The 23,091-nt window shown below is 27.8% G+C and overlaps 4 protein-coding genes across 8 annotated transcripts; 1 reads left to right on the plus strand and 3 right to left on the minus strand.

Annotated features, from left to right (window-relative positions):
* Positions 1-62: 62 nt before the first annotated feature.
* Positions 63-1,990, minus strand: Tbp (TATA binding protein). Of its 2 annotated transcripts, XM_035879701.2 has the most exons (6): positions 1,830-1,990; positions 1,303-1,620; positions 1,083-1,210; positions 774-1,017; positions 485-683; positions 63-416 (listed from the first exon to the last, which is right to left on the minus strand). In XM_035879701.2, exons 2-6 carry the CDS (start codon positions 1,585-1,587, stop codon positions 340-342), a joined length of 933 nt encoding a protein of 310 aa, XP_035735594.1. In that variant the 5' UTR covers positions 1,588-1,620; positions 1,830-1,990; the 3' UTR covers positions 63-339. The 2 variants fall into 2 exon arrangements, with proteins under 2 accessions (XP_035735594.1, XP_035735593.1); XM_035879700.2 differs by having other exon boundaries at positions 1,303-1,965.
* A 315-nt stretch (positions 1,991-2,305) lies between these two features.
* Positions 2,306-8,722, plus strand: LOC118447588 (uncharacterized). Of its 3 annotated transcripts, none has more exons than XM_035879693.2 (10): positions 2,306-2,517; positions 2,594-2,678; positions 2,865-3,034; positions 3,115-3,456; positions 3,600-4,236; positions 4,306-7,203; positions 7,334-7,650; positions 7,851-7,880; positions 7,966-8,268; positions 8,359-8,701. In XM_035879693.2, exons 1-10 carry the CDS (start codon positions 2,431-2,433, stop codon positions 8,380-8,382), a joined length of 4,893 nt encoding a protein of 1,630 aa, XP_035735586.2. In that variant the 5' UTR covers positions 2,306-2,430; the 3' UTR covers positions 8,383-8,701. The 3 variants fall into 3 exon arrangements, with proteins under 3 accessions (XP_035735586.2, XP_035735585.2, XP_035735588.2); XM_035879692.2 differs by having other exon boundaries at positions 4,300-7,203; positions 8,359-8,697; XM_035879695.2 differs by lacking the exon at positions 7,851-7,880 and having other exon boundaries at positions 4,300-7,203; positions 8,359-8,722.
* A 162-nt stretch (positions 8,723-8,884) lies between these two features.
* LOC118447641 (transmembrane protein 177) lies at positions 8,885-11,335 on the minus strand. 2 transcript variants are annotated; one of them, XM_035879814.2, is made up of 3 exons: positions 11,190-11,335; positions 9,840-9,988; positions 8,885-9,750 (listed from the first exon to the last, which is right to left on the minus strand). In XM_035879814.2, the coding sequence occupies exons 2-3, from the start codon at positions 9,965-9,967 to the stop codon at positions 8,982-8,984; spliced, it is 897 nt and encodes a 298-aa protein (XP_035735707.2). In that variant the 5' UTR covers positions 9,968-9,988; positions 11,190-11,335; the 3' UTR covers positions 8,885-8,981. The 2 variants fall into 2 exon arrangements, with proteins under 2 accessions (XP_035735707.2, XP_035735706.2); XM_035879813.2 differs by lacking the exon at positions 11,190-11,335 and adding an exon at positions 10,068-10,146.
* A 7,285-nt stretch (positions 11,336-18,620) lies between these two features.
* On the minus strand, positions 18,621-22,561 carry Sec5 (exocyst complex component secretory 5). The gene is made up of 12 exons (XM_035879751.2): positions 22,365-22,561; positions 22,100-22,271; positions 21,699-21,999; positions 21,419-21,614; positions 20,838-21,339; positions 20,461-20,756; positions 20,149-20,333; positions 19,946-20,060; positions 19,583-19,861; positions 19,165-19,491; positions 18,902-19,086; positions 18,621-18,818 (listed from the first exon to the last, which is right to left on the minus strand). The coding sequence occupies exons 2-12, from the start codon at positions 22,206-22,208 to the stop codon at positions 18,635-18,637; spliced, it is 2,679 nt and encodes an 892-aa protein (XP_035735644.1). The 5' UTR covers positions 22,209-22,271; positions 22,365-22,561; the 3' UTR covers positions 18,621-18,634.
* Between the last annotated feature and the right edge of the window lie 530 nt (positions 22,562-23,091).

The following is a 23,091-nucleotide window of genomic DNA, read 5'->3' on the forward strand; positions in this document are numbered from 1 at the left end:
TTTCAAAAATTATTAATATAATTATATTTTTAAACATATCATTATTTTTTTACATGAATTAATATTTAAAATTAAAACTTTTTACAGTGGCTATATATGGGATATAATCTAAGAAAAATCTTGTAAGAACATTTTTGTAACTATTGTAATTTTTAATTCAAATGTAAATTTGATTAAAAATTAATTTTAATCAAAATTGTCATGTATAATCAATACTTTCTAGTGAAAAATGTTTTACTTTAAATTCATTAGAAATATTGCAACAAAAAATGATTTTTAATAAAAAAATAAAATTATTTAAGTTATTTATTGGATAATAATTAATATGAATAAATGTTGTCACTTCTTTGTAAAACTTTTTAGAATAGGATAAATGTTATCAAAGGCTTCATAAATTTCTTGTCGAACCTTGGCACCTACATAATTATAAATTTTTATTAAAAAAAAAATTTTTATAAGTATTTTAAGGAGAAATTATGCTTACCTGTGAGCACAACTTTACCAGATACGAATATAAGTAATACTATTCGTGGTTTAACCATTCTGTATATTAAACCGGGAAATAATTCAGGTTCATAAGAAGAGAATTGTCCATGTGTAAGTACTAAACCTTCTAGCCTAATAGGAAATTTCACATCACAACTGCCAACCATATTTTGTATCTTAAAATCCAAAAACTTTGCCTAGATGCACAATAAAAGAATTAGACACTTAATTTAAATAAAATATTTTAATCAAAATATTTACTATATAATAATTAACAGAATACTAACTGGAAAACCTAATTTTTGAATAATTCTTGCATATTTTCTTGCTGCTAAGCGAGAATCTTCTTCACTTTTTGCACCTGTACAGACCATTTTCCCACTACTAAATATAAGAGCTGTTGTCCTAGGTTCTCGTATACGCATAATAACTGCTGCAAATCTTTTTGGATTGTACTCTGCATTTCTAGCATGCAATGCAATTTTTTTTAAATCTAATTTACAACTTAGATTTACAGTGGACACAATATTCCTGAAGTATTGTAAAAATATTATATTCTTTGTTGTTATATTAAAAACTTATAATTAAATACATACTGTAATTGTGGTAAAATACCAGGATCTGCTGATGCAGGAGTCATAGGTGTCATAGGTCCTGGTGTAGATGGTCCTATAGATGATGGTGCAATAGGATTTGGTTGTCCTAAGGGAGACATCATATTTTGCTGTAAAATTATAAGGCATTTGTATTCTCTTTCTCTCTAATAATGTAATTTTAATTTATTATATAGCTCTCAATTTTAATTTGTTTAATTACTGGTGTTTGTGGCTGCATAAGACTCTGAGGTGTAGCAAAAGACGGAGTTGGTGCATAAGTATGCATCGTTTTCTGTGGTGTCGTAATCATAAGCATACCGCTCTGTACATTTGGACTCATAGAATGTAATTGTTGTAACTGATATTGCTGCGGTTGCTGCTGCTGTTGTTGTTGCTGTTGCTGCTGCAATGCATTTGGTAATATTTGTTGATCCTCTTCTGGCTGATGTAAAGGAGTACCAATGCTAGGTATACTGAAGCCAGGACTTGGTAGCATTTGATCCATTTTGATGTTGTAAATAATATCACTTTGGCACAACTAATATTATTGATGTAACAAAAAATGTATTTTATATGTTATAAATTTTTCATAACCACTATATCACAGTTTCATTTCTAACATGTATAAGTTTTACAGTTATTGAATAAGATTGATACATATGAAATTAATATTTTTCATATTTTAGTTATGAACTTTGTTATTTTTCGCTTTTCAAAAAGAATCAATGAATATACATATATACATACACATATAAATACGATTATATATTACGCCAATAGATTATTAAAAATTTAAACTCTTTTCTTGTAACCTACGAATATAACGTTCCAATATTTAAGTTTCGTTTGTTTACTACAGTCATATACAAAGTTCTGTTTAATTTGACACTATTACCAACCACGCATGATTAATTCACTGTATCTGTTAATATGCACTTCTTTCTATCTCTAAACTTTAATGACAATTGGTCAATATAATGAAAAAACGAAAAATAAACCACTTATTTGTACGAAATGATATATATACATAAAACAAAGTATTTTTATTATATTTAAATAAAAAAAAAATATATATATATATAAGATTGTTATATAAGATTTGTTAACATCATAATATTCAAATATGATAAATATCACAATTTGTAAAACACAGTTGTGAATAGCGCTTTAAGAAGATGTCGTTTCAATGAAAACTATAAATGTCACTAACCAGATCAGATCAGGTCAGATTAGGTTGTACCAATGAAGTGATGACAGTATCAACCACGTAATCCGATATAAACACATCAATGGATTTATGAAAATTAAGTTATATTGATAAGAATTGTAATATACAAGTTTATAAAAAATGTTTAAAAAATTTAAAGATAAACTTGCTGAAGAGATGAAGCAATCGCCTGCTAGATTGCAAGCGAGTATGCAGCAAATGGCGCAGGTTTTGTAGTTTAATTAATTTTTTGTTTAAATCTAATATAAATTATTTTTAATATATAAAATAATTCTTTTTCTAGGCAGTTATATCTCCAGCTCAGTCTAATAGTTCCATACAAGAATTACCAATGACAGTAGAAAGTGACTTAACCAAAAAAACGGATGGTATACATTCTCATTTTTTACTTTTTTATAAGAATTATAAGTTTATAGCATGAGATAAAAACTTTATGGTAATATGCAAATTTTTATATATCTATATATATATGGTTCATGTTTTTTATTTTGATCAATTTGTTATTTTGGTAAATATATGATATCGTAAATATGTATCATGTATTATGCTTATAGATGTTGTCAAGAATAATTCTATAAAGAATACATTTCAAAATGTTGAACTTGTATCACCTCTATCAAATTCAGTAGATGTATCCAGAAGATCATCTATAAACAGTGTAACCAGTGATGTCACTTCTTTATTTCCACTTTATGAAAGCCCTAAAAATTTATATCATATACAGGTATATTGGTGTTTATTATTAGAAATAGTACAAATTGCATAAATAATATATTTAAATAAATATGATCATTTTACTTGTAGTCTGATATAGATCAATCTGCCACGGAAATAGATGATGACATAAATACACAATTTGATAGAGTTACGAAAGATCAATTGTATTTAGCATATAAAAAAATTCAAGCAAAATATCATAAATATCGTGGACGATACACAGATTTGGTAAAACATTATAGGGACCTAGAACGAGTTAAAACAAAATTAGAATCTGTTTTGGTAGAAACACAGGATAATGTATTAAGAAGAGTAGGAGATTTGAAAGAACAATGTCAATTAGAACAGCAAGCAAAAGCACATTTAGAAGAAGTATTAAGAAATGATATTGAAGAAAAAAATCATATTATAGATACATTAAATACAAAGGTAATATATTTTGAAGGATTTTGCTTACATTTATAAATGAAAAAATATAAAAAATTATTAAGAGTATATTGTATATATATTATGTATTCTTTCAAAATGTGATAGTACTTTGTATACATTCTATAATGATGTACTTATTGCAGATTAAACTTCTTCAAGGAAATGTACTACCTACAGAGAATTTAATGCTACTAGATAGCGATGAAGGACATAATAGTACTGCTGATGTTATGGAACCAAACAAAGAATTAACTGACAATGCAGGCGATAGCTCTACATTATCAGCTGAAAATACGCAACTTAAAAATAAATTAATTAAATTAGAAGCAGTTGTAGTGAAATATAAGAATACTTCAAAACGAACTAAAAACTTAATCAAAAAATATAAGGAAATATTGGAGGAAAATAACACATTAAAAAGTGATTATGAAGCTCTAAAATCTTCTAATTTAGAAAATGCAGAGATTTTGCAGAAAGAATTAAGTATAGCACGAGACGAAATTTCGAATTTAACAGAACAAGTGAACACTTTAAAAAGACGCGAGGAAGAATCTGTAATATCTCTAGCTGAAAATAAACTTTCTATTCATAGAGAACTTGAAGGAAAAGAGGAGCAAATAAAACAGCTTCAATTTGATTTAAAACATACAATGGAAAATAAAGAAAACCTAACTGAAATTGTTGAGAAATATAAAACAGAATTAGAACAGTTAAAAATACAATATAATATACAAAATTTGGATGGAGATAAAAAGGATAACATTCAAGATATATTAAAAGGTAAGTTTTTTAATATAACAAAAGTTATAATATTTGTTATATAATAATTTGTCTGGAAATAAGTTACAGGTTATGCAGAAAGTATAGAAAGTCATAATATATTAAAAGAAAGTGATGCTTTAAATGAAAATGAAATGTTGGACAAACTGAAACATGATCTAACAGAAAAGGAAGCAGAATTACAAAAAGTAAAAGTAACTTTACAAGAAACCCAAATACTTTCTAAAGAATATCAGTGTGACATAGAAAAATTCCAAAATGAACTTTCAAGCTTAAAAATTAAATATGCAGAATTAAAGAAAGAACATGATGCACAAATAATTATTACAGATGAAAGAAGAAAAGAAGCTGAAACAACCATTGAAAAACTGCAAATGACAGTACAAAGTCTTGATAAAGAATTAGAAAATATGAGATACGCTTTATCGGATAGAGATCAAGTATGTGAAACTTTCAATTTGAAAATGCAAGAATATGCATCAATGTTAGAAAAAGCTAATAACAAATTATTGGTAAAAGATCTAGAGATAAAAAAACTTAACGATCAATTATCTAATGAAAATGAAATAACTAAATTACAAAATAAAATAGGAAACAAAGAAGCAGAATTACTTGAACTTCATAATAAATTAAAATATTATAAAGATACAATTAGTGAATTAACTCAACAAATAGATATAAAAAGTTCTAAAATAGATTTACTTAATAAAGAAAAGATATCCTTTACAAATAAACTCTTATGTTTTAAAATGAATACAGAAAAACTTAGAGAAGATTGTACGTATTTAAGAAATAACGTTAAAGAAATATTTCAAGATCATAACAATAAGATAAGTAGTTTAAACTCTTATTTACAAAACATTTTAATGGAGAAAGAAAACGTTAAAAAAGAAGTAGAAATTCTACATACAAAATTGAAAACTTCTGAACAACAAATCAATGAATTGATGGAAGTAGAAACAGAATTAGCAAAGGTTAAGCAGCAAAAAACTGTTTTAGAGAGTGAACTAAAAGAATACAAGACGAAAATAGAACACATGAAACTGGAAGTTGAAAGCCATAATAAATCAAATATTGAAATTAACAGATTTATAACTGAAATTGATAATCTGAATTTCAAAATACATGATCTGCAACAAATGCAAGTTTTAATGGAAAAGCAGAAAGAAAATGAAATAGGACATTTAGAAAAAGGAATGATAGAATTGAAAAAGAAGTATGAAGATGCAACGAACGTAATAAAGACATTAGAAGATAAAAAATCAGAATGTAATTTGCTGCAAGAAGAATTAGAACATTTAAAATCCAAGATTTTATATTTACACAACAATAATACTAAAAATGATATTGAAATCAATGAACTTCGTGAGAAAATACTAAAAAAGGAATCAGAAATAGTTGATTTACAAATAAAATTTCAAGATCATGTGAAATTAGTTGAAGAATATTCTAAAAAAAATGCAGAATTAGAGAATATTTATCAAAATACAAATAAAGATCACATGGAAGAAACTATGAAATTAAATAGCTCAAATAATACCTTACAAGAAATGATTGATATAAAAAATATCCAGTTGAATAAACTAGAAGTGATTAAAGAACAGCAAGATAAGAACTTACTATATTCCGAAAAAAGAATACAAGATTTAACTGTAGCACTTGATGAGTTTAGAAATGAAAATTTAAATATGTCACAAACGATAGAAACATTATCAAAGGAAATAGAAACATTAAAAAATGAAAATCATCAATTAGAGACACTAAAAACTGAAAATGAATTAATAAATACTAAATTGGTACAAGTAAAGTTAATTAGTGATAAAATTAGCGAAGAAAATACAAATTTAAACATAAAACAATCTGAACTTATACAATCTCACGAAAAACTTAATAAAATGAAAGAAACATTGAATGTAAAAATACTAGAATATCAAAAGAATAAAGAAGATCTTTTATATGATATGGAAGGATTACAAAAAGATATTGACTCTTATAAGCAAACATTGAATGTACAAAATGAAGAATTAAAATATATAAAAAATCAATTGCAAGAAACAAATACAAAAGTCGATTCTCAAACTAAAATATTACAAGAACGTAATAAAGAATTGCAGAAAACAAAACAAGAATTTGAAGAACAAACCCAACAATTAAGCGATAAAACTACTGCATTGGATTTAGCTTTAAAAGATATGCAGTTATTGCAAGAGGAAAAAAATATACTTTCTGACAATGTAATGAAACTAGAAGAGCAACTAACAGATTTAAAGGCTAGAAACTTTAACAAAACTCCGTTCAAACATATTAATGAAACGCTAACAAATCTTCAGTTGGAAAAACTAAAAAATGGAGAGCTTATTTTGGATGAACATCTTGCAAATTTGTCAGCTTCTACAGTTTTAAATCTAGATTCTGAAAACAAACATTTAATGGCAAAGATAAAAAATATAGAAAATATTATGGAACAAGAAACGTCAAAATTGAAATTATTGGAAGCAAAGGAAAAAGATTTGTTACAAGAAAACGAAGAATTAAAACTTCTAAGTACAAAAGAACTTCAACAAAAAATAGTAGAAATAGATACACTAAAAACTACAATGAAAGAAAGAGAAGATGAAATCAATGAATTACAATTGCAAATAGAATCATTAACTGATTTGAAAGATAAACTTGATAGCAAATTACAAACAGCAGATGATAATAATAAAATGGTAGAACAAAATCTGGTAGAAAAAAGTAATAGATTACAAGAGGAAAACAAAAAACTAGAAGCTGATTTAGATGAAGCAATAATAACATTTCATGCTAAAGAATCACAAATGTATATGATTAATAATCAATTGAAGGAAGAATTAAAAATGCATGAAGAAGAACAAAATATCAGATTAAAACAATTAGTTAAAGAATTTCAAGCTCAACTACAAGATAAAGAAGAGGAATTGCAGTCAGCACTGGAAAAACGATTTGGTAAGCTAATATCTTTATATTTTTAAAGAAAATAACCAAATATAAATATATATGGTTATTTATATATTATATAAATATATATAAATATATATTTATATAATAATAATATATGAATGTTCAATTTATATAGATTATCAACAGAGTTATGAATCCAATCTTTTACAACAATACAAGGAGCAATTAAAAGATTTTCAAGTTGAACTAACAACAAAATCAGAACAACTTGAAAATCTTATTTTGGAGAATAAAAAGTTGACAACAGAAAAAGAAAATGAAGTAAAAGCTTTAACAGAAAATATTGCGTCTATTAGAAAAGAACATGTAAATGAGCTTAAAGAAATTGAACAAAAGTGGAAAACAATTTTACAACAAAGAAGTGATAGGTTAGAGGCTAAACATGAAGAAGAAATTAAAGAATTGACAAGAGAATGGAGAAATGAAAGAAAGGTACAAATATACATATGTTATAGTTTCATCCAATTTAATATTTTTGCCGATCTGTTGCTAAAGGTTATTTAAAGCATCTATGTCATTTATTTTACTATATTTTCATTTGCAGATTATATGTTTTTTTACATTATTTTTTTTTATATATATTTTTTGAGTTTTGCTTTTGTTTTCTAATTTTTCTTTCATTCCTATTTTAGCTTGAGACAAAAATTGACACAGCAACAGAGGTAACATTATTTTTAATGCTAACATGTTAATATATTGTACTTTAAGTAGAGTTTAATTTTTTTTTTTTACATATTATTTCTATAGGAACTGGAAAATACTTCTTGTATAGCAATGGCTGCAATACAGTCAAATACTGGTTCATTTCATACATTTCAACAAACATTGGCATCACAAAGTCGTGAATTGGTTGAACTCAGGAAATTAGTAAAATTAAGGCATGAAACTTTGGAAGACTCAACAGAAATAGAGTATCTTAGAAATATTTTATATGAATATATGATGGGAAAAGAAACAATGGTGCTTGCTAAAGTAATTGCTGCAGTTGTCAAATTTGATCAAGAGCAAACAGCAAAAATACTTAAAAAAGAAGAAGACAAATTAACACTGGTAATAAATTAATATCATATATTACATGGATTACAAATTTTCATGTATAATAATATAATAGTATAATAATTATATATAACCATTTTTCAGCTTGGATCACTTGGCCTTACATAGAATACAATAATGTAAGATGACTACATAATATGATAAGTAGGCAATATCATGAGATCAAGAACTATGTTAATGAAGCATCTAAAAAATAATCTTTTGTTACTTACATATAAACATTGCTCTGTTTGTATAAATTATTTCTTTTCGTAACTGCAGTCAATATATACTTTAGCATTAATGTTTATAGTAATAATATTACTAATTATAAGTATATAATATATAAAGAAAATATTTCACAAAGAAATAATTTATCTATTCCGTTTATTAAGTTAAATTTGAATGTAAATTTGTAGTAGCTTTTATAAAAAAATTTTCATCTTGTTAACATAGAAAATTGTTTCTGTAACAGAATTATTATATAATAATATAGAACTAAAGTACATAACAATTTAATTATAAGTTAAGAAATGAAATAATGATAATAATTGTATATAAACATTGTATTATTTTATTTAATATAATTATAAAAAAATTAACAATTTTAATTAATTAAACATTTCTTAAATAGAGCATAAAAATTCATTTAATATTTTATTGAAAAATATTTACATAATATGTACATAAGGTCTTAAAGTAAGAAATTGTCTGTCATATTGAATATTTTATAGTTTTAAGTGTTTTGATTCAAAAAAACTTTTTCTCTCAGAAAGAGGGAGTGACATAAATCCCCAGCGTTTTTCATTTCCATTAACATAATAAGACTTTTCTCCATCCTTTTCCATAAGCGATCTCAATGCAATATTCTTTTTCAGTTCTTTCTCATAATATTCTCTTCCTCCGTCTATATAATTTAAACCTAATTTTGATATATTTTCATCGATATTGGCATCAATATGACAACGTACAACATCTTTAAATGCAACCCAGAAAGCGTACCCAACTAACGTAAAAAATAAATATAATATACGACGGTATGATGCTTTTTTCTCATATAAATTAAATTTATGCACTATGTTACTATAAATTGATGTCATGATTATAACAATACAAGATAAACTACCTGCAAATGAATATACCTCATTACTTAGAATTTTTAAAATTTCACGTGCTATTACATATTTTTGTGCATTTTCTGAAAGTATTAAACTATCAAATAAATCATTTGCTTTTACATTCATCTGATCAAGTTCTTTATTATTTATAACTAATTTTTCAACTGCTGCATCAGCAGTATCACGAAATAAAAAATTTGAAGGAATACCAATAATTCCTCCAAAAGTTTTATTTAATGTTCCAGCATGAAAAGGATGAAAACCAAAAACGTAAAATGGTTTTATGAGAGATTGAGTATTTTCGGGAATTTTTAAGTCATCCATTACTTCTTTGCATAGTTCTTTTACTTTATTATTCATACGTAGTCTAACGCCACGACTATAAATCAATATAATATTATATTAAATCAATAAACTTGAATAACAGTATCTATAATTTATACTCCTAAAGTAAATATCTTTACATACCGATAAAAAGCAACAGTGTTCTCCAATTTATCAAGAAATATTGTATGGGGTATAAGATTAACACAGTATGCTGTAATACTTGCAGAAATTCCAAAAATAAAATGAAATTTACGTCTTCTATAGTACATCTTAAATATATTTTTTCAAATCTATAACAAATAATACAGTAATTTTATAAAGAATTATACTAATTATAATTTTTAATAAAAACACAGTTATTAAATTTACATTCAAATGTAACCTATCCCCGTTATATTGTATAGATCTCACTCGAGCTTTATTATTAGAACTTGCAGCGCCATTTATATCATTTTAAATATCATCTACCGGTAATTGTACGAACTAATTTAAAAAAAATATTCCAATATTAGAAATTTCATTCTTTTATGTATAAAAACCTTTTATAGATCTTAAGCAAACATATACGTTACATAGAATAATAAATTTAATAAATTTACAGATGAATATTTTATCAACTATCAAACATTTATATATTATTAATATATATATTAAAATATAACAAAACTTGTATATGTCATAATAATTACAACTTAAAGCTGTTTACCACATTTACTTTCATTGAAAAAAAAAACATGTAAAAAAAATAATACTTTTTCGAGAATAAACAAGAAAAAAGCTTTTTCAAAAATAAAAGGCTTTTCAAAAATTCGAGAACGTGGAGTTCTAGATTAAACATTCATCATTAAAGTCAGATTTGGTCTATCAAAATTGGTCAAGAATTTGGGCTGTTTTCATTGTTGGTGTAAATGCTGTTTCAACATTTATTGTATGGAAAAAGTTTTTTACTGTGTCGGCACTTGAAATTTGCGGCAACAGAGAAGAAAATCTCGTATCCCCACAATGATTTCAAAAACACCATTGAATAGAGTATCTTAGATCCAAAAAGTAATGATTATATGTTTACTTATAGACGGTAATAGCTGATGCTCATATATTCAAAAATACTACAAATGTAAAGAAATACATTTAACGACATTGATATGGATAAGTTGCGGTAACTTACTTGTCAGCCTTTGGACAGATGATAATACACAAAAATACAAAATTCTTATCTTGGAATTGTGTAATATAAAAAAACACCAACTTTTATTAAACTCGAGTAAATTTATTTTTGTACTCCGCAGAGTGTATATTAACCCTCGATCTTTCCAAATTTTAAAACATAAAAATTAATACCTTAGATAATATTACAACTATATAAACAATCATTAATGTATACGGTCTACAATATACTAATATTTAAATAACAGAACATACGTCTAAACCTAACAAAGCAAGTAACGTGCAAGAAACTTAAATTAATTTAAATATAAAATTCCAGTACTATACCATTTTATTTCAGGGTTCTTGGCATTGTAAAATATGAATATAAACAGACCTTCTATTAACTTTGACGGTTCGCGAGTTAGTTTCCCTTTTCACTCTGACCAGTGAACATCGATACTCTCTATTTCTAATCGCGAAAATCTATAAATTAATATTATCATTAATATTCAATTAATTAAACAGACTTTAACATACGCGGTATACAATAAATAATATTTAAGCAACAGTGGATTCGTTTAAATATTAAAAATGCTGAAACACGCGAGATAGTTCAAATAATTCTAATTTAAAATTCCTATACTTTAAAACTTTATCTCGGGATTGTTGGCCTTCTGCAATATAAACATAAACAGTCCTTCTATTAACTTTGACGGTTCGCGAGTTAGTTTCCCTTTGCACCCTGACCAGTGAACATCGATACTCTCTATTTCTAATCGCGAAAATCTATAAATTAATATTATTATTAATATTCAATTAATTAAACAGACTTTAACATACGCGGAACATAATAAATAATATTTAAGCAACAGTGGATTCGTTTAAACATTCTAAATAAAGAAAAGCGCGAGAAACTCAAAATAATTTTAATATAATGTACTAATACTTCAACATTTTAATCTCTGCTGAATTAAGAATATCGCGAAGTAGAAGCAGTGTTTGATCGTTCGGGTTTCGCGATTTAAACAACAACTTTATTTGTATGGATTACGTGCAATGCAATCGTTAGAGTCAGTGTTTTTTTACAAACCGTTTTACTTTTTTGACAATCACACAAACAGTATTTATAAAAGACAGTAGAGTTTCGCAAAATTAATTCAGTGACCGTCCGTTAAAAAATATTTATCGCGTAATAAAGTCAGTGCATCATTGAGAAAGATTTTAATCAACTTCGATGAAAACCTACGTAATTAATAATTTCGACTTAAACCGTGGACGAGTGCTTTGGAGCCAACGCAGAACTTCTTAAGTGGTGAGTGAATTTTTAAGTCCCTCCGATCACTCAATCATATCGAGGACGAAAGGTCCGAATTGGCACGAGTGATTGGTTGTAATTAATTAGTAGAAGAGCATTGAGTGACCACGAGTAAATTTCTTCGGCGATTTACTCCTGAATGGTTTTTAATTATTATTTATATTTTATTTATTTATTAGATCAGGATAAGTTCTTCTTGTACAAACGCTTTTATAATTATTTCATATTTTCGATGTATTCATTTATTTTGAAATATTTTGTTTGCCCGGAAATATAAAAAAAATCGTTATTCATGAATTTAAATAAAGAATGTACAAGAAGATATTCGCGATGAATAGTCTCTAAATTACAAGCGTAATTGTGCATGATTTTCTTATAATAATAAATGTATTCGCTTGTAAGAAGGAGCATCCAAGGATTTGTTTTATATTTTTAAATAAATATTAATTAAATATTTTATTAATTTGAATTGATAAAAGAGAAGTCTCAATAGAGTCGTTGCTTTTGAAAGAGAAAAGTCGAGTAGAATAATTGCTAAAAAACAAAGAAACTTGTTGAGTCACAGTCCGTAAGCCTAGATAATTAAATTAATTAATTTTTAGCTCAGGATTTTAAGCAATTAATATACTAATTTTAATTTTTATTTAGGCTATCAATAATTGTGTAAAGATTTTCTTTTATATCTTATAATTTCGAATAGAATTTTGTCGTTACAGTTTCTGAAGAATATTCAATTTGATTAGGGCACGAAGTAAACAAGATGCTATATGTCAAAGAGACCCTCACAAACTGTGGTTCAAGAGGACTATCTCGTTATTGAGTTATTTTCGAAAATTCACTAGAAATTTTCGAGAATGGCTCTTAGTCGTATTTTAATTTTACCACGTTGTCACTCAAAATGCTCCTTATGGTGATGGGTGTAGGGGTGTAGATTTAAAAAACTGAGACGAAGTAACATTCCGTAAATAACATTCTCACATTGCCACGCTTACGCGAATAGGATTATTTCATATTTTATGCATTTTTAATATTAAACTTAAGACATAAATTTTACACATTTTTTCTTTTCTAAAATTCAATTGAATTTATGATTTTAGTTTAGTAAAATCAAATTTTACGTTAAAGTCGACTGATAAATTTTTTCTTTTCGAAAGTTCAATTAAATTTATAATTTTATTTTAATAAAATCGAGTTCTATAACAAAATAATATATCTATGAAATGTTCAAGTAATATAATATTTCTTTCAGTGAAAATAATATTTCCTTAGATCAATGTTCAGCATATTTCATTTTTTTTTTAATTAATCTTTTATTTTTCTTATGTTTAATTAAATTAAATTCAAAATTTTATCGTTCGTATAATTAATAATGTATACATATTCTTTTTTCTTTCCTTATTTCTTTTCAGCTAGTTTTAGATCGTGGGGGTCGCCAACATGGGAAGGAATAATTAATAAAGAAGATTATCTTAACATTTAAATAATGTACGATATACGTAAAGTATAATTAATTAATATTTAAACAATAGGATATTTTTAGCAACATTATAAAAATTATATACCTGTATTATCATATACTATCAATTAATAGATATAATAATATTTCTTTCAGAGAAAATAATATTTCTTTTTATCAGTGTTCAACATATTTCATTTTTTTTTTTAATTAATCTTTTATTTTTCATATGTTTAATTAAATTAAATTCAAAATTTTATCGTTCGTATAATTAATAATATATAAATATTCTTTTTTCTTTCCTTATTTCTTTTCAGCTAGTTCCAGGTCGTGGGATCCCCAATACGGGAAGAAATAATTAATAAAGAAGATTATTATAAAATTTAAAAAATGTACGATATACGTAAGGTATAATTCATTAATATTTAAACAACAGAATATTCTTAGCAATCTTATAAAGATCATACATAAGTACTACCATAAACTATTGTAATAGATATACTATCGGGTAGAAAACTTTCTTCACTGTTATTTCTATATATTCTAATTTAATATCATTAATTATCCTTTATATATCTCGGGTGGGACTCATGGGAGGGACCCATGGTGTGGACCTCTGTGCGGGTTGCTGTCTCAGCATCTTATAGAGCTGCTTCTCTTTTCTTCTCTTTCTGGGGCTCTCTTTTCTACTCTTTCTGGGGCTCTCTTTTCCATTTCATATTTTTCATACTGATTTACTCTTATTAATTATGATTTATAAGTCTCGGGTGGGACCCATGGGATGGGGACATGGGTGAGGGCATCTGTGTGGGTTGCTGTCTTAGCATCGAGTAGATCTACTTCTATTTTCTTTTCTTTCTGCAGCTTCCTTTTGTATCTCATATTCTTTTTCTTTAATTATGTTTTTAATAATGTCATTAATATGTTATTTCTTTTCATTATGTCTTTTCAGATTTTTATTATGTTATTTCTTTTTAATTATGTCTTTTCAGATTTTTATTATGTTATTCCTTTTTAATTATGTTTTTATGGTTTTAATTATGTTTTTAATATATTCTTATTAATTATGATTTACAGGTTTTAGGTAGGAACCATTAGATGAAGCGGACTGTTGTTTCAGCAGCATGCAGAGCTATTTCTATTTTCTTATCTTTCAGCAGCTCTCTTTTATTACTCATATTTTTCTTCTTTAATTATGTTTTTAGTTATGTTATTAATATGTTATTTCTTTTTATTATGTCTTTTCAGATTTTTATTATGTTATTTCTTTTTAATTATGTTTCTTTAATAATTATTTGTTATTTCTTTTCAATTATATTTTTATGTTTTCAGTTATGTTATTAATATATTCTTATTAATTGTAATTTATAGCATTAGGTAGGACCCATGAGATGAAGCGGACTGTTGTTTCAGCAGCGTGCAGAGCTACTTCTATTTTCTCATCTTTCTTTTATTCATCTTCTTTTTTTCTTTTTCAGGTATGATCGAGCAATCATGTATCGATATTCAATATGTCTTTTCTTTTCTTTTTCTTATTTTTTCCTTATCTTCTTTTTTTTCAGGATAGATCATCAAGGCATAGATTCACCTACGGTCGGATGCGTCATCGTAGCATGGCTGGATTCATCATCGATTTTTACACGCGAATACGGGCAGAATAGGAGAACACTCGCACATGTGTCGGCGTGCACAGGCGTGGGTGTTCGCGGGCGCGATTAAACTTCGTTTGATTGCTCGTATCGAAAACGCGAATTTAGAGTAGAATCAGCGTTTTTCTAATACTCACGTGAATGAACGCGGGCGCGACTTAAAAGTCCTACCGGGGACTTCGTTTATATTTGCTCGAATATTCGATTAGATTACCTCGCGAACGCGTTTTTTTAGAGTAGAGTCACCGTTTTCTGAACACTTGCGTGGGTGTCCGGGCGCGATTAAAAGTCCTATCATGGACTTCGTTTAGTGTTGAAATTCGGGGTGCGCGAACGGTTTACCTTGTAGTGCTGTACATAGCTTGCTGATGTTATGACAATCCTCATATTTGGTAGCGGGGCGGAAATCCCGACAAATATCATGGAAAGTCTAAATACCGGTTAGCATATGTCACTTCGGATTTCAACTTAGAGTCACCGTTATTCTAACACTCACGTGAGTGTTCGCGTGCGCGATTAAAAGTCCTACCGGGGACTTCGTTTTGTTTGCTCGAATATTCGATTAGTTTATTTAGAGTAGAGTAGAGTAGAGTCACCGTTTTCCGAACACTTGCGTGGGTGTCCGCGCGCGATTAAAAGTCCTATTATGGACTTCGTTTTAGTGTTGAAATTTGGAGTGCGCTTCGGATTTCAACTTAGAGTCACCGTTATTCTAACACTCACGTAAGAGTTCGCATGTGCGATTGAAAGTCCTACCGGGGACTTTGTTTGATTTCTTCGACATATCGATTAGATTACTTCGCGAATTTGGATAAAACAGTAGAATCTACGTAATTATAACACACGTGAGTGTCGCGAACGCGATTAATACGCTTTGATTGTTCGAAATTCGGATGCTATGCCTGAGGCGGAGGGTGTTGAATGGTAAAGCTTTCTGTAAGTGGAGTCCCTGTAGCTAAGGCTAGATACTTCCTGTTAGCTTTGAACCATGCCCAAGATATCCGAAGCGGAAGGCATAAGGGATCGGTATCGCGGAACGCGGATTTTAGAGTAAAGTAGAGTCACCGTTAGCTCGTGGGTCTCCACATGCAGCAACTTCCACGTAGTGAGACCTGGGTCGGTATTACTTGCATACACTAATTATAAATTCATTAACGCAAGTATTACTGAGCGAATGGCTGCATATTTCAATTCTTTTCCAATATCTTTTTAATTTAATTCCAATAGAACATTAATATTTTTCTACTTTATATCGCTAATAATACTTCAAAAGAAGAAATTTAACAAGAATATATTGTACAATAATTTCTTAGACAAACGAAAAGGAAATTTTTCTATCTCTCTTTTACGTCCGCTGTCATTTCTATATATTCTTATTTATTCTCATTAATTATCCTTTGTGTATTTCGGGTGGGACCCATGGGAGGGGCCTGTGGGGGAGGGCTTCTGTGCGGGTTGCTGTCTCAGCATCATATAGAACTTTTTCTCTTGTCTTATCTTTTTGGGTCTCTCTATTCTTCTCTTTCTGGGGCTCTCTTTTCTTTCTCCGGCTCTCGTTTCTATCTCATATTTTTCTTTTTAAATTATGTTTTCAATTACGTTATTATTGTGTTGTCCTTTTAATTATGTTTTCTTAATATTTATTTATGTTGTTTCTTTCTAATTATGTATTTAATTATGTGTTTAATTATGTGCTTATGTTTTTAATTATGTTTTTAATATATTTTTATTAATTATGATTTATAACCTTTAGGTAGGTCTCATGGGATGGTGCATGCTGCTTCTCTTTTCGTTTCTTTTTCTAAGACTCTTTTTATATATATTTTCTATTTGTATTTTATATATGTATTTTATATATATATTATTTTGTTTTATATATTTTTTTGTTCTTTTATTTCCTCTTTATCTTTTTCTTTTACAGTATAGGTCATCGAGGGATAGGTTCATCAGTGGCCGGATGATTCGTCGCATGGCGGGATTCATCATCGATTTTTACGCGTGAATACGGGAAGGATAGGAAGAACATTAGCGCGCGTGTCGGCGGGCACAAGCGTGGGTGTTCTCGGGCGCGATTAAACTTCGTTTGATTGTTCGAATCGAAAACGTGAATTGTAGAGTAGATCATCGTTTTTTTAACACTCGCGTGGATGTTCGGGCGCGATTAAAGGTCCTACCGTGGACTTCGTTTGATTTCTTCAAAATTTCGATGGGGGTACTTCGCGAATTTCGGCTTAATAGTAGAATCTACGTAATTATAACACACACGTGAGTGTCGCGACGCGATTAGTAGTCTAAGGAGTGCGCTTTGATTGTTCGAAATTCGGAAAGCACAATTCGAATGTGCTTAATAATCCGTTATGTCTGAAGCGGACGGTGCAAATGGTGGAGCTATCTGTAAGAGGTGTGTAGTAGCAAAGCTACGCATACCCTGTTAGTTAAGAAGCCAGTGCATTGAAGCGGAAAGGTATAGCGGATCGGTATCGCGAAACGCGGATTTTAGAGTAGAGTCACCGTCAGTCCGTGGGTCTCCACATGCAGCAACCTCCACGTGGTGAGACCTGGATCGTTAGTACTTGCAAAGTTTAATTGTAAATTTTTAAATGCAAGTATTACCGAGCGAATGGCTGCATATTGTATTACTTTTCCAATATCTTTTCAAACTAATTCCAAATAAATATTAATGTATTTACATTTTACATTGCTAATCAAACTTTAAATAAATAAATCATTAAATATAGTAGAATAATTTTTGAGAGAAACGCACAGAAAACTTTTTTATCGCATTTATGTTCACAGTCATTCCCAGTTGTTCTCATTTACTCTCGTTTACTCTTATTAATTATTATTTATAAATCTCAGATGAGACCCATGGGATGGACCCATGGATGTGAGCCTCTGTGCGGGCTGCTGTCTCAGCATCGTGTAAAGCTATTTTTCTTTTCTTTTATTTTTTTCGCTTTCTTTTTTCTTTCTGTAGCTCTCATTTTTCTTTCTCCGCCTCTCATTTCTATTTCATATTTTTCTTTCCTATTTACTCTTATTAATTGTGCTTTTTATAACATCGTACCTAGTATCGTATCTAGCATGGATTACTGTGAGACGGACATTACTATTAAAAAAAGATTTACATATGAGAGACTGAAATATATGACTTTACAGTTTATTAACATTACTTTAATCTACGCGAAATTTATCGTTATTTACGTGAGATATACTATATATCTATTGTATGGAAAGGGATGTACTAATATAATCTTATACACCGTCGCTGAAATTATACATACTTCGAACGAAAGGTAGTGAACAGTCATAAACCATAGGATTTAATAAATTAATGATTATATTTTTATCATTATTCTTATAATACCAGTTATACAGTGGTAACACGATTGGTATCAATTGTGCTTACAGTACCATTAGTTGTACCATTTACAAGACAGGATAATTGCAATCGCATGGATGTTGTAACTTTTAACAACAAAGCATCAATACGTACAGCATCTTCATTATTCATTGCTTGTGGTATAGCATCAAGAGCCTCTTCAAAAAAGCTTCTATTTTTATATAAATTATAATTTTTAAAGTTTTAAATATATTCAACACTTTTATATTTTATATATAATTATAAGTCTCTTACCTTGCTCTATCAGTACTGTAATGTAATAGAGCATTTTTTAAAAGTGTAATATCAGTTCTAGCTTGTATAATACCAGCAGAACTAAACTGTGTTACGCACGACATAAGCCGTGCGAGTTCTTCTGCTATTGTCTCAACAATATGAGAGAGAACTCTTTTTAAAAGAACTGGTGCAACCCGATGAACCTATAAAAATATAATTCCGCATTTACTCTATGTTGAATAATACTTAATGAAAATTAAATCAATTTTTTTCTTATTTACCTCTGCATGAACTGCTATTAAATTTGCTAATATTTCCTGAGCATATGGTCTAATATGAGTTGGTTCTGTATTAAAATCCCATTCTAATCCACCCAAATACATACTAGGTTCGATTGTTCCTACAAGTGGATCACACCGTCGTTCTAAATAGGCCTCCAAAACAGCATTATCAAGAGTTTCCAATTGTGTCCAATTAGAATTCCAACCAATTGCATTAGATAAATCTGGATAACCTTGAGTTTTTAGTATATCTTTTATTTTCGGCAAAACAATATTCAAAGTGTAACGTATATTACTTAATGATATTAAAAGGCACTGTTCCCAGGTCTATTTAAAAATGTGAAATATTGCAAAGATTAAAAAATGTATAAATAAAATGACTATACATTTATATTTGTGCATATAATATTATACTTACAGGTCCTTGATGTTTATTGTTTTTATTCCTATAACCAGAAGGTGATCCAACTAGTTGAGAAACTGATGGCTCATCATCATCCAAAGCTTCTTCGCAACCACTAAAGGCTAATTGTTGCAAGCATCTTGCAAATGAAGTAAATAAAGTTTTAACAGCATTATAAAAGATCATTTGATATGATGGATTAGCAAATAATGCATTTTCTCTTGGACCACAAGCAACCACTGTATCTCGTGCACATTTTGTTACCTCTAATACCATTTCTTCGAATAGGAATGGCTATTTAAACAAAAAAAATTAGTTAAATTTGTTATATAAATAATATTTATCATGTTAAAACTATAGAGTTATATGAAAAAATACCAGCTTTGTAATACCACCATTCTCATTTAAATATTCAATTTGCCATGTTTCCTTTTTATGTAAAGCTGCTATATTTTCTGCTGTTCTTTTGAACAACGCAACTAAACATTGTAATCTGAAATACACAATAAGAGTTAGAGTACTAATTAAAAATATGACAATTTAAATGTGTAAATGTAATTATTGAAAAAAAAGATTTTTACCTCAAATCAAATATAAATTTTCCAAAAATATCAAGGGCATCACTAGGTAAATCTAAATGAATTAAAGATGCATACATTTGTCTAATACAGTGTAAAATATGTAAAAGTGATGATGCTTCTACATCATTATGACATATATTTTTAATAACTTCCATGGTATGTTGCATGCTTGATAAAACCAAATTCTATTAAAAATAATTCACAGAGTTTAATTACATATATTCAAATATATCATGAAGCACATCTTAAATTTGAAATTAGGTTTTTTTAATATTTTAAAGAAAGATTATATATTTTTAGTTTCTTTTTTACCTTAAAGGGAATTTGTTTCTCAACATCTACTGCTACATGCAACTGTCCACTGAAATAACTTTGTCCTAATCTCCATAGATTAGGCAACTGTTGAATTAATATATCATAAATAGCTTGAATGCATGATACTTGTATTGATGTATTATTTCTATCATTTCTGTTACTTTGAAATTGTTTTCCTGTAACCAGTACATGTTTTGAAGTTTTACCAGAATCCTCCAAAATTGTGTTTTTTATTTCTAAATGCTCATGTACACAAGCATTTATGCTTTTATCTAAACAGTTTGCATGAGAAACTAAAACATAAAATTATATATTTTTCTTAGTTAGTCTAATAGTTAATGAGTTAATAATAGAATTACTTTATATATACATACCAATGGCATCCCAACCCACATCACCTTCTGTTTCAAGATTAACAAGATTTCTAATTATTTTTTTATGTTCTTCTAAACTAAGTGGCATTTCTTCAAGCTTCTTTCGTAATAATGTTTTAAGAGTTGTAATTCTGTTTTCTATTTCTGCTAATACTATTTTAAATACTTCCACTTCAGTGTTCCTAAATAAATTTTTTACTCTTGCATAATCATTAATAACCAAATCATAATTTCCACGTTCTATATTTCTTTCCATATTAATTGGCATGCAAAACAGAAACTTATAGCGCTGCATAACAGTTAAAACATTTCTTGTAGCATCTGCTCTATCTCTTCTTGCTAACACTTCATCAAATAATTTATTAGCTTCTGACATTGATTGTTTAATAGCTTTTTCAAGTTGTTCAATGGGATCAGTTCCATAATTTTTCATATCTAATTCAAACTGCTCTTTAAGAAGCATTACTGTATCAAGTTGTTCCATTACTGATCCCACATTTGCCTATATAATTATAAATATAGTAATAGTAACTACAAATAGGTTAAAAATATCATTTATAAAAAATTGCGAAACTACATGCCTTCAAAAAGGACAATTGTCCTTCTTTTTGAGAATTTACTTTTCTCTTAAGAAAAGTTAAGCCTGCTTTTAAGTCTTCTAATGTTGTTGCATGATGATGTTGCAATAAAAACCAACCTGGATGAAATTTTTCATTAGTGAGATCATCAGTAGCATCTCCAAATAATTCTATTAATTCATCATCAGGAAACTTTTTACTATAAATAAATATAATAAATTATTTTTTAAAGTTCTATTTACAACATAAAATATCGACACCGCAAAATGACAAAGATCCATACTCATTTCCTTCCACACTGAGTCCTAAAGGATCTTCTTGTTGATAATTTGTTGGTGATAATGCTCTTCTACCCCAAACAAAGCTCTGTAAAGGTGCTTCATCTACCCATACAGCTGATTCTTTCATAGGTCCTATTGTTTCATGATAACCACGGAATTGTACTGTTGATGTTCCTTGACCACCAGTACGAGTTGTTACTATAATATCACCACGGCCTTTACATGGACCTGATCTAGCAATAATTTTGTTTGATGATTTCCATTCAGCAGATAAAAGGCAATCACTTCCACAAATTGTCAATCCTATATATATATATAAAATAACATAAAATAATTAAAATAATAAAAAATAGAATCTCATTGTATAATCACATTACTTCGCACAAAGTGAAATGAAACAAACCTATTAAATCTAAAGCTTTAGTACCCAAGAATTCTCCACGTACTATTACACGAGTTCCAGGTGGCCCTTCCTTAGGTGATATTCCTGTGACCACTGGCGGTGGGCCCATTTTCACAAAATTATTTATAAATTTAATAATTATTTATAAAATATTTATATTATTTATAAATACCTATGAAAAAAGATATTTATTATTTAGTAATGTAACCTTATTCTATAATACTCTGCATTTAAAAACTTTGGTAAATATATTTATTCAACATACTGTATATATTTTGATTAATTAATATTTACATATTTTTACAATTGTCTTGTTTTCTATAAAAGACACAAATAAATAAAAACAAGCATGGTAATATGACACATCGCCACACTTATTAGTTAGTTCAAACATTACAAATACTACGCAACATGCTATTAACTTGTAGACTCTCTACTATTTGAGTATACATCATGCATACACACTCAAATATTTGTCAAATCATATAAATCACACAATCAGTATTGAATTAGAAAATCTTTTATTTATAGATAAATATAAACAAAATTATTCGATAGACAGCTTAATAATCTTTTGGAAAGTACAAGTTTGGTCTCTAAACTTTCAAACATATTTTAGCGGGCATTTATAGTAACTTATATGTCAAATGTTATTAAGGGAAAAATAAAAAGAGAAAAACAGAACAAAATTTTTTGTATTTCATTCATTACTAATAAGATAAAAATTATTTGAACTTTTGAACTTAAATATTGAAATTATTGAAGTAAATATTATGTTCTTAATGGATTATTTATAAAAAATATTTAAACAGTGAAACTAGTGAAAAAAAGATAAATATAAAATCGCAATTGTTAAAAAATAAATATATCATAGTATCATATAATCAAAATTAAAATATTTTTCTAATATTAGATTTGATTAATTTGATTTAATATTGAATTAATAATATATAAATATAACATTTAACACATATATTTTTATCAAATTTTCA

Source organism: Vespa mandarinia, chromosome 1, assembly GCF_050613455.1.
Source record: "Vespa mandarinia isolate Hongniang chromosome 1, ASM5061345v1, whole genome shotgun sequence".
Lineage (NCBI taxonomy): Eukaryota > Metazoa > Arthropoda > Insecta > Hymenoptera > Vespidae > Vespa > Vespa mandarinia.

Coding starts and splice junctions, on each gene's coding strand:
- LOC118447641 (XM_035879814.2), bottom strand. CDS start 9,967: ATGTACTATAGAAGACGTAAATTTCATTTTATTTTTGGAATTTCTGCA. Junction 9,751..9,839: donor AACACTGTTGCTTTTTATCG/GTATGTAAAGAT, acceptor ATTGATTTATAG/TCGTGGCGTTAGACTACGTA.
- Tbp (XM_035879701.2), bottom strand. CDS start 1,587: ATGGATCAAATGCTACCAAGTCCTGGCTTCAGTATACCTAGCATTGGT. Junction 1,018..1,082: donor GGTATTTTACCACAATTACA/GTATGTATTTAA, acceptor ACAATACTTCAG/GAATATTGTGTCCACTGTAA. Junction 684..773: donor TTCAAAAATTAGGTTTTCCA/GTTAGTATTCTG, acceptor TTGTGCATCTAG/GCAAAGTTTTTGGATTTTAA.
- LOC118447588 (XM_035879692.2), top strand. CDS start 2,431: ATGTTTAAAAAATTTAAAGATAAACTTGCTGAAGAGATGAAGCAATCG. Junction 2,679..2,864: donor CTTAACCAAAAAAACGGATG/GTATACATTCTC, acceptor TTATGCTTATAG/ATGTTGTCAAGAATAATTCT. Junction 8,269..8,358: donor AAGAAGACAAATTAACACTG/GTAATAAATTAA, acceptor ACCATTTTTCAG/CTTGGATCACTTGGCCTTAC.
- Sec5 (XM_035879751.2), bottom strand. CDS start 22,208: ATGGGCCCACCGCCAGTGGTCACAGGAATATCACCTAAGGAAGGGCCA. Junction 22,000..22,099: donor TAAAGCTTTAGATTTAATAG/GTTTGTTTCATT, acceptor ATATATATATAG/GATTGACAATTTGTGGAAGT. Junction 19,862..19,945: donor ATGGTGGTATTACAAAGCTG/GTATTTTTTCAT, acceptor TTGTTTAAATAG/CCATTCCTATTCGAAGAAAT.